This window comes from Monodon monoceros, unplaced genomic scaffold (assembly GCF_005190385.1).
Source record: "Monodon monoceros isolate NGI ecotype Baffin Bay Population unplaced genomic scaffold, NGI_Narwhal_1 Super_Scaffold_6, whole genome shotgun sequence".
Taxonomy (NCBI): domain Eukaryota; kingdom Metazoa; phylum Chordata; class Mammalia; order Artiodactyla; family Monodontidae; genus Monodon; species Monodon monoceros.
Window position 1 is genome coordinate 50436393 of NW_021703783.1, and position 11466 is coordinate 50447858.

At 38.5% G+C, this 11466-nt stretch overlaps 1 protein-coding gene across 1 annotated transcript in view; it reads left to right on the top strand.

Annotated features, from left to right (window-relative positions):
* Nucleotides 1–11466, top strand: part of HMGA2 (high mobility group AT-hook 2) — a 138343-nt gene that overhangs the window by 122419 nt on the left and 4458 nt on the right. Inside the window, exon 4 of the mRNA XM_029206332.1 lies at nucleotides 919–951. Within this exon, the coding sequence (XP_029062165.1) occupies nucleotides 919–951 (33 nt within the window). The remainder of the gene's footprint in view (nucleotides 1–918; nucleotides 952–11466) is intronic.

The following is an 11466-nucleotide window of genomic DNA, read 5'->3' on the forward strand; positions in this document are numbered from 1 at the left end:
GCTATGTACCTAAGGGAAATGAAAACATGTACACACTAAAACTTATACATGAAGTTTTCTTATACATGAAAGTTCATAACAGCATTATTCATGATAGCCAAAAGTTGGAAACAACCCAGACGTTCATGAACTGATGGATGGGTAAACAAAATGTAGCATATCCATACAATGGAATATTATTTGGCCATAAAAAGGAATGAATTACTGATGCATGCTATAACAGAATGATCCTAGAAAACATTATGCTAAGTGAAAGAAGCCCATATATTGTATGATTACAAAAGATACAAAAGACCATATATTTACATGACATGTCCAGAATAGGCAAATTTATAGAGAAAGAAAGTAGATTAGTGATTGGTTAGGGATGGGAGGTTGGCTAGGGAAGCAGGAAGGAATGGAGAGTGGGTGATAGTGGATACAGGGTCTTTCACAGGAGGTGAAATTATTCTAAAATTAGATTGTGGTGATGCTTGTAGTACCCTCTGAATATACTAAAATACTTTGATGTTTACACTTCATTTGGGTGAATTTTATGGAATATAAATTATATCTCAGTAAAGCTGTTTTTTTTAAAAACCAAAATATTAATAAATTAGGCCCTTTCACTTCCTAAGTTTTGTGATATACAGGCTAAAACAAAGTGAATAGAAGAGCAAGTTTATTTTGATGTAATTGGTATGTATTGCAGAACCTTAGTTGGGAATTGTTTTAATGGAGATACCCTGCATTGTATTTCTTTAACATGTGAAGATAATGAATAAACACCCTTTAACCTGAAATAAACCATCTGAACCTTGAAATTTTTGTCTTTGCAGACAAGTGTCTATGTTTAAAACATGTATACTTGATTATTTTCATTATGTGTGTTTCCTTTTAAATTATAACGATTCTTTTCTTTCTTTCTTTCTTTCTTAGCCTCAACAAGTTGTTCAGAAGAAGCCTGCTCAGGTAAGAGATGGTCATTATGCTTTTTTTCCCCAGTTAATATAAATAGTGAAAAAAATATGACCCCAAATTAAACCTTTAATTAGTATTTTTCTAGTCTTGTGTCAGCATTGTAGTATTCTTGAAAATTGGTTGTATCCTTCAGACAAAGTCAAGAATACATAGACTGAGATTTTTAAAAATTCTAAAAGATCAAGGCCTGAAGTATACAGAACAAACAAAAATACTTAAAAAAATAAAACCTTTTAGTGCCGCATATAAAACAAATACTTAATCTTATCATGTGTTTTGCCAACTCTTAAACATCAAGTTTTGTCCTTTCCATCTCACTATCCATATTCTGTTGACCCGATACAGGACTTATTAGCCACAAAATATATCATGATCCATGACTGGAAACATATCTATTCATTGAATTATTCCATAACATTTGGTGATCCCAAAACACTCCCAAAGAAGACTGGGAAATTGGGAAATGGTTATACTAATTTTGCTATTGATGAACTCTCAGGTCTCACTTCAGTTAGGCTGAATCACAGTCTCTAACATCTTTGGCAACATCAAAATGAGGAACCAGCTTTACTTCTCTTGTTCCGTATGCCTGGAGTTCCTTGTCCCAACTATAATCTGTACATAGAAGCATAAGAATCATGCTTATTGAGGAAGTATATCTTGAAGAATAAATTAACCATGATTGCTAAGTATGTGATCTTTATTAAAATATGAAAATATCTTGCTGTTCTCCCTTTCTGGGTTGAAAGAGATGCCCGGGAGATCTAGGTGCATCATGCAGAAGCTGCCGAAGTTATTTAGCAGTGTCATGGGTTACCAAGTTCTTTGTAGATTTTTCGTATAATTTATCCATGGGATCTTTTCCTTAGAGGTCTCTAAAACTGTACCTTGCACTCTGTTCTCTTGGGACAATGTTGCCTTGCCTGGGAAAGACCATTCAGACAATCTCCTGTGTCTACTATTCTCTACAAATGCAGCTTGAAAGAGAAATGAAGCTTCTAAACAGATATAAAAGCACACAGGGGAAATGCATCTGAATAATTACACATGTGCTTTAAATAGAATAAAAACAGAGTTTCCATGAAAAAAAATCATCCTCATAGCTGTTGCCTTTCCCAAAAGCCAAGAGTTGGGGGCACTAAAAATAAGTACACTGTGTTCAAGTGTTTCTATGCAATATTAAACAAAACAAAATATAAACCAAACTTGACATTTTTAAGTAGGAGATCCCAAATATATTTAGCCTCTCATGCTTCATCAGTAAGGAAATCAGTAAGGAATTTTTTTAAAAAAGAGCAAATGAATTTATAAATCTGTGCATTGGGGTCAAAGGAGACTGCAGTGTTCGCTGTTGCATCATGGGCTGTGAACAGTAGATTAATAACCTTATGTGGTCTGTTAACAACTTTGATTCAGTCTCTGTTCTTGGGGTTTAGGGAAGATAAGGCGAACGAAAACTTAGTCACGTGCATCTGAGAAATGTGTAGTCTGGTTCAGAGGTTCTTACCCTTGGCTGCACATGAGAATCACCTACAGATAATATAAATATAATTATATATATATATATATATATATACACACACATATACATACATATATATATATATATATATATATATACAGTTGTATATTATATGCCATATACAGTTGACCCTTGAACAACATGGGTTTGAACTGTGATGGTCAACTTATACGTGGAGTTTTTCAATAAATACTACAGTACTATACAATCAATCCATAGTTGGTTGAATTGGTGAATGCAAAATCACAGTTACGGAGTAAAGGCCAACTGTGAGACTTGAGCGTCTGAAGAGTTTGGTATCTGAGGAAGGTCCTGGAACCAATGCCCCTCGGATACTGAAGGACAGACAACTGTGTGTGTGTGTGTGTGTGTGTGTGTGTGTGTGTGTGTGTGTGTGTCTGTGCCCATGCGTGTGTATGGACCCTACCCAGTGATGATTTTAGTATCTGTGGTGGGTCCAGGAACCAATCCCCCACAGGTGCTGAATTGACTGACAGCTCTGTGCGTGTGTGTGTGTGTGTGTGTGTGTGTACATCCTGAACCCTACCCAGTGGTATGTGCTGGAACCAGCCCTTGTGAGGCAGCTGTGAGTATCTCTTCCAAATTTTATATTTACTGATGTCAAGTAGGTAACTTGAAATCCACTATGGTAGGAGTATTTACACCATGGAACTTGGAAAATACTACAAATCAGGACTTTTTTTTTTACTGGAGAGCAAGTTGTTGAACATTTACCTACACACCACTAGCCCCACCCTTCAGTGATTCTGATTATTTGGTCTGGAAACCCAAGCATTAGTATTTTTTATGAACTCCTCAAGTGAGTGTAATGTAGAGCCAGGGATGAAGATACTCAGTGAACACACATGAGAAGACATTTGAACATTTGTTGAGCAAATGAGCGCAGAATATCAATCTATATGATGCACAATGGGATACAGATGAATGAGTGGAATGCCATGTGTTGCTTAAAGGGATGATCCCCAGAAGAGTTTCAATTGTGTTGTTGTTGTTTAGCTACAGAAGAGAAAATAAAGACATAGATTAGGGAAAGAGAGGAAGATGTTACAGATGAGATGAATGGCATATTCAAAAGTAAAGAGCCAGAGACAGATAAATCATTGGTGGAGATTATCAGTGTGGCTGAAACTGACTGCAAATTGGGCAGTAATATACCAAGAAATGATGTGACATCATAAATGTTTGTCCTAAGAGAATCAATCATATCAAAGAAACCACAGATGGATTGGGTTGGTCCTCACTGATCAATCTGGCTGTGTTACAGACCTACAGATCCTGCTCCAGATTTGCCCTTGAAAGGAGAGTTCAGACTCAGAAAAAAGAACATGAGCTCATTGGGCTTCCTAATCTATATTGTCTAAGGACACAGTGATGAATTATATAAACATGGGGACTACACAGAAGTTCATGGAGGATAATGTAAATTTTACATCACATTCAAAAGAATCTCTTCCTTTTCCATCTGTTTCTTTCAAAATACCCTCCCAGATGGCTTTTCCATGTAGCAGTCTGGATTAACTCAGGCTCATATCCTTTCTTCATCAACACTACTTTGAAGGGTTACATTCAGGTCCTGTTTTGAGGTGGTGAAAATTTTAGCACGATTAAATATTTTACATCCCAAGAAAAGGACTCAGCAGTGTCTAAGGAGACCTAGGTTTTGCTTTCTGGCCCCATCAATGGGTGAATTAATCTCTCTGTTCCCTATGTATCCATCTATGAACTGGGATAAAAACAATGCATCTTACCTTACTCCCAAGAACATTTTGAAGAGACTTGTATACATTCCAGGGAGTATTATTACATTCTGACTTATTTTTGTATGCTAGGTTTTTTATTTCCAGAGATTTGTATTCTCGAAAACGTTAGAATTCTAATTGGTTCAAAACTACTATCTTTTTGACCTCAAGTGTTTTCACTAAATGTTTTTAAAATAAGGATTTTTTTAACTTAGGGGAAATTTTATGGTGATCACTACATCCTATCATTAGGACTAAAGCAGTTAGAATCACTTGGCTTGTATGTAATTCCATATGTGTGGAAGTACAAAGACTCTCTTCTGAAGTATCCTAATGCCATCAAACTCTGAAACCTCAGAATGTCAAGGATGCCACTTCTTGAAACTGGGTTACAGAAAGTCACAATTCATTCTAAGGAGACAAATTCAGGATTATGATAAATCTTATTCATGTGCATTTGTGTATATAAGTGCATGCATCTTGAGAGGAATAAAAATTTAAGGAAAACCCTACCACAGGGGTTTGTGCTTGGGAAGTCCACCAGGTACCATCAGATGCAAACCTTAATAATCTTAAAAATCTAAAGGGGAAAATCTCCAATATTTACGTTAACTGTTTTTTTTAAATTCCCAAACCAGTGAAAACAAAGCTTACCGGAGAACTCTACTGTATTTTCATTTAAAGTGATAAAGTAAGAAATTAGCTAATTTCCTAGTTTTTTAGCAATTTGAAAGTTGATTTCTCAGCCACATGGATTACATTCTCAACTTGAGTAGGCAACAGTGGTAGGTTTTGTTTCTGCTACTGTTGTTTTTATAAGAGAAATCCCATAGTGTATCAGGTTATTATTATTGATAGAGGGGGCTTTGTTTCTCAAGTTTTTATTTTGATAAGAAAAAAATCTCACTCCATCTCAGACTTCTGAAAAGATCTTGCTGGTTTATTAGATATCTTATTGTCTCTTGATTTCCCCCTTTTAAGGCTTTAAACTGAGATTAGAAGTGAGTCCTTATATATAATTCAGACATATTTTCTCACCTGAGCCCTACCCAAAGGGTAAAAACAGCTTTTAAAAATCCTAAGTTCTCCTTCCTTTCAACCCAATTTCCTCATTGTTGTACAGCCCTGGCAAGCTACACCTCTAGCAGTTAAGACAGGTAGAAACCTGCTCCTTTTCAACTTCCCAGTGAGAGAACTGGAAAGTTTTCAGTTTCTAAAAGACTGGAAACAAAGCTTTCTGTTTCGAAATAGAGCTTTTACCTGGGAGTAACATCTTCTGTGGGTGGTGTGTATCGGAGCAAAGAAATTTCAGTAAGCCTTGGTTATCATGGGATTTTCCCCCCTTAAAAAAAAAAAAAAAAGCTGAATGTTTTTACAGAGACTTCAAGGGCAGTTTTAAGGATGTTTATATTTCAGACAACCTAAACATTGTTTAGAGCAAAATGAGAGATTTCATTTTGGGACAAGCAGGTTGATGAATTGCAGTCAACATCTTGTTCTCAAAGAAGGCATTTTTCCTGGGGGCTTTCAGTCTAGACGTACAAGGGAGGAAGGAGGAGGAAGGGAGAGTTCTCACTCTCACACTCATCCTTTACGTGGTATCTTGGCCAGTACAGTCAATAGTTCATCATAAATCAGACTCGAAGAAAAGAGGCACTCTCTACTCACTCAGGGAGAATAGTGATTTATACCGCTTAAGTCATAAAGAGTACTGATTTAGTTATTTTCCAACTTACGCCCTTTCAAGCTGGTAAAACATTTTGTGGGCCAGTAAATGTTTGGTACCAACTGGCAAAACATGAAGAATTGTATCAAAGCCTGCCCTGAGTGGGACTGTTTTGTTGTATAGGAAATACTTTTTTATTTAACCTCTGACCTCTGACATTGCAAAGGTCAAGGGAGGAGGAGAGCCAAGTAGAAAGCAACATTTAACCCCTATAATAAAGTAGCTCAAGGATATAGCAGCACGGGGGTAGGGCAGAGGAAGCATATCAAAATGATTATTAACCGTAAACATATGAAGTCATTAGCTTAGTTGTAATAAAGGAATATTGGCAAGATGAAGTCAGCTATTTCTTGGCAGGGAATGTCTTACAGAGATGACATAAACTTCTAATGGAAGTGAAAGGACATCACTCAATTTGGGGCAAGATATAAAACTCCAAAAGGCAAAATATAGTATTTCTGGACTTAACGGATTTCCTATAGGAGTTTGTTTTTGTTTTTTTTTTTAAGTGTGATTGTGTGTGTGTGTGTGTGTTTTTAACTGTGTGGTAAAGCCTGTGGATTAGGCTAAAAATAAAATGGCCATGTCTGCCTGCTTTTCTAAGCATGTTGCAGAATGCTTTTCCTGTGCATTTTGATGTGAATTGGATGAAAAATGATTATTTATTCAATATGTAAGCTTTCTTCTTATTATCCAAACTTGCTGACCAAAATTAATATGAATAAAGAGTAACTGGATTTAAAACATGGCCTTTCTAAGAAATTCCTTAATGTTTGAATAGAAATATGTTGCTTTATCCAAGAAACTTTCTGTACCTTCAGAGAATGTTTGCTGGACAATGAAATGTCTTATTGAAGAATTATTTGTTAGCTTAGTATTATTACTGATATTTTCATAATCTTATTCAAAAGTCCTATCTCAGGATAATGAAAAATGTTTGGTGCAATAATGATTAAAATCCAGAAATGTTCTGTTCCCTGGCAACAAATACAAGTTATGAAAAATTTTTTACACATGGAAAACAAAGAGAAAAGGTTCTCCTAATCTGTGCCATTCATAAACACATCCAGAATATAACCACTAAGCAGCCTTTAATCTATCCACTTTTATTTAAAACTACTCTGCATAAAAGGAAGGACATTCCTCAACAATTTTGGAAATGTTGAAATGAATTTCCTTCTTCTGAGTGCTTCCTTCATGCGAAAATCTTTAGCTATTTTTTAAACATGAGACTCCTCAGCACGAATTAGATCTGGCATGGAAAATTGATCAAGCTTGTGATCCTCAGAAATCATGACTTCCAGGATCCTGAGACTTGCAGTTAGTTTATACAGAAAATGAATTCCCTATCTGAAAAATGAGACTCCCTCCTGAAGATATTTTTAAATAGCCTTTCATCCCAGGAAAGAAATTCGTAGTATCCCAGTGATAAATATTACCTCTGTTTACAATATTTTCAGTGATGGAACTCTGACCAGAGGCATGAATAAGACAAACAGGAGTGTATTTTACAAATCTAAGATGTCTTATTGAGGAGGCATTGTTTAATAATAGGGTTTTTTTTTTTCCTTTCTTTCTCAACAATCTGTCATTGAATCACAGGTAAAGAAAGAAACACAGAATGGGTAGCTATAATTAATCATCATAGCTCCACACCGTAGTCTTACAGGATTTTTACTCTTTTTTTCAAAGTTTTCCCATTTGGTGTCACATTTTTTCTCACACCCTCTGCTGGGCAGCGAGATGAGTATTCTCATTACCGGTCTGACACAGTGAGAATAAGGCACAAGTTATACACCCATTAATGCCAGGGTTGGTGCCTGTGGTCAGTGACATCTAGGATCAACCTTCTTTACTTCAAATATCCCCCAATAAGACCTTGTACTGGCTTTATTACATTGATGGTAGGTGCCTGTGGTCAGTGACATCTAGGATCAACCTTCTTTACTTCAAATATCCCCCAATAAGACCTTGTACTGGCTTTATTACATTGATGGTAGCACATGCAAGGTAGATGCTTGTATATTTGTGTATGTTGGCTTGGCCAAAAAGTTTGTTCAGGTTTTTTCCGTAACATCTTACGAAAAACCTGGGCGAACTTTTTGGCCAATCCAATACATAAAACTAAAATTAAAAAAAAAAAACAAAAAAAGATCAGGTACAAATACCGTAAATATCCCAACTTCTAAAGTCTCCTTTTGAAAAACATATTTCCCCCCTACCATTTCTACCAGAATCCCTTGCACTTGCCTGATCATAGGGTTTGAGTAGGTTCCAGTGGATATGTTTTTTAAAATGCGATATAAAGTTTTCCTAGTTGGAGGAAATAATCACTTTCCATTAAATTAAACAGCCCCAGTCCATTTAAAATTAAAATATCTGACCCAGAAATAGAAAGAGTCCGCTTTGTGGTCTTGAGGGTCACTTAGCTGCAGATGGAACTTGAAAACTCGTTTCTGGTCACTACTGCTGAGGAGAGCCCACTATTTCTGTTCCGGCGGGATTGGCTCGAGATAGTCACGACGAACATGAAACGCTCGTGAGTGTGGCATTCCAAGTGCTTAAGGAACTGGACATACTAAGATGACAAAAAGAATGTCATTAAACCATAACTACGCTTTCTAAATTACCAGGTATTGGTAGGTTTACTGGCAAGACAGCTTAAATTACAGATGTATTTGTAGCCTGCAGCATTTCATGATAAGAGAGTTACAGAATTCTTTGCAACCAAGGGGAAAAAATAAGGATTTATTAAAGCTGGCGTGGACGTCTATGACTTTGCACTCCTTATACACACAAAGAGGGGCATCATGGTGACAGCACTCCTAAAGCTTGAGGGGAGAGTATTTCCACTTCTCGGTTCCATTTAAAATTCACTGGCCTCCTTTCCACTGCAGATGTGCTGTTTAGTCTGCATCTGAAAATTAAACCCAGAGCTTCAGCTGTCACATTAAACACTGAACCTTCCTCCAGCGCACACCCTCACCCGTGCCTGTGTGGTAACATCTATGGTTAAACGCCTGAGACGTTGAAAAATTCCAGCCAACATTAGGGGATCAGGGTGGATATCGGGATGTCTTCTTCCTCCTTTTGAATAAGTTAGCAGAAGTGTACCCAAGGCTATACACCACATGCATTGTGCTGAACCAAATTAAAAGGATGGAGATAGGTGCAAACTATATATCTAGGTTTCAGTGGGGGTTTTCTTCCACAAGCGTAATGAAAGCAATGAAAGAGTTACACTTATTAAATTCCTTTTTGGGGGCAACAAAAGAAAGACTAAGGCAAAATGAGTGCAATTTTTCCAGTAGTGGTAATAAAAATATAGTTCTCCAACTCTGCCCATTTTCTTTTCCTTCTCTTCAGTTTTCTGCCCAAAAAATCCATGTTTCACCCCAGTGTGGTACAGCCTCAGTGGTCTTTGTAAGGTAACTGAGTGGATGGCTGGGGGCTGTTCTGTATTTAGAGGCCTTAGTGGCTGGTACTCATAAAAATGTCACTGTGCACTTTCACTTTGAAAAGTCCTTTTATCCTACATTCGTGAAGCCCCATTCCAACGGTAAGCCTCCTTACCAGACTGTGGCTGCTTGGCCTTCCCATCTCACCAGCCAGCGCCTAATGAGATGTGGAGGATGCTTGGCTACGGTCTCTCCACCTCCTTAGTGCCTCAGAGCTGCTCTTGGGGGGCTACCCAAGGTCAAAGATCCTTTGGGCGTATGTTGCGAACATGAAGCAATTTAAATAAATATCTCAAGTTGCAAGCTATCACCTGCAGTAATGGCAGTGTCTTCTAAGTTAACTGAGGAGGATTGAATCTCAGGGGTCCCTACCAACTACTCTGCTATGAAAGTAAGATCCCTGGGGGACGTCAGAACCTGCCGCTTATTCCCTTCGTCACCGGGTCCTGTCCACTCTTTGCACCGCAGAAGGGCCCTGTGTGAAGTCTGGTCAGCCATGACAGGGCAGCTGAAGGTGGATTTCCCGACTCCATCTTCATGCATCCGTGACCCACATGGCTCCTGGGAGGGAAAGCAAGAACTCTTCTCTCCCAGCCTTATCTCGCAATCTGCTGTCAGATCACCTGCCCCAATTCAGTAAATGAATCGTGGAACCAAAACAAAACAACGAAGAGGGTTTTTCTTCTCTTAATTACACGCACACTTTTGTCACAGCAACCATACGTGTAGCAAAAGGCCAAGTCACTGGGAAGGTGAGAACTGGCTCTTGCAGAGGTGAGAGGTGCCATGTGCCCCGCCAACATCATCCACTTGGCAGCCATGCCGTCCTTTGGAGGATGGCCAGTCAGGGCTATGCCAGGAAGAGAGAGCTCTCCAAGAACCAAACATTGAGAAAACCATCGTTCTGAGCGTGTGAGAGCTGCATGACCTCCAGAAGTTTGACGGAGTGAGGCTCCCACCCTCTGACATCCTAGTTATGTACCCAGTACTAAGTGACAGCTAGTAGTAGAAGCATTTCAGTGTCGGTGGAAATAAAACAACTCTCCATGTTGTGTTAAGAACCGTTAAATAAAGGAAACAATATGAGGATGAGGGACCATCATTTTCAGCTGAGTTGTGTCTAAGGGATTTGAATAAACCACTTACATATCAGGAGTTTCAAGAGCTCAAATCAAGCAGAGTTTCTGGGAAGGTTTTGAAAAGCTGATCACATTCCATCTACTACAAGGTCTTTGTAAGTTCATGGCCTGAAAATTGGACTTCCTTCCGGATTTGGAAGTACTTTCGTTTCCAGATAGTCTAGAAAAATCGAGCAGTTAGAAATGGAATCATTACAGTTCCATCCAGGGGGGTTTCCAGCTTGACTGCGTTCTATTAATTTGTTAACCAGGAGAAGAAGGAATCACATGTATCTGCCAGCGTGTAATCTGTGGTCTGTTTCAGGGTAGTTACCTAAGTCCACACCTCCTGTCATAATGAGAAGTGAGTCATTTGGGGACGGTGAAGAGCGTATCTGCCGAACAGCTTAATGACTTTCTGGAATTTAAATATTAAGTGAAAAAACAAGGTCAGAGGGCAGCTGAACCTTGGCTTGTCTCTCTCACGTCCGTCCATGGCTTTGATCCTGCTACATCCTCCTTTGTGGCCGGGACTCCATAGAGAATCTCAGGGTCATGGCCTGTTGCCTGTCAAGAGGTATAAACGTGCTGCTTAAATATGTGAAGCCTGCCGTTTGGGGGTTGGGAGCAGATGCGAGGTAGCTTCAAACGTTCCACGTTTCCCACATAACCCAAAGCAGACTAAACAAAACCGGTGTGAAATCTCATGACTTGATGCTGCGGTGGTTATATTTTTTAAGCTGTAATCCATTCATTTGTGTGTGTGTTTATTCCCAGGATTTACAGCTCCTTCAGTCTTGGGGGAAGAGAACGTTTGAAACCTTTTGCAAAGGGTTTGCAGTAAGCAGTGGCCTGTGGTTAAAGCCCAGGATAGAGTGTGTGTGTGTGTGTGTGTGTGTGTGTGTGTGTGTGTGTGTGTGTG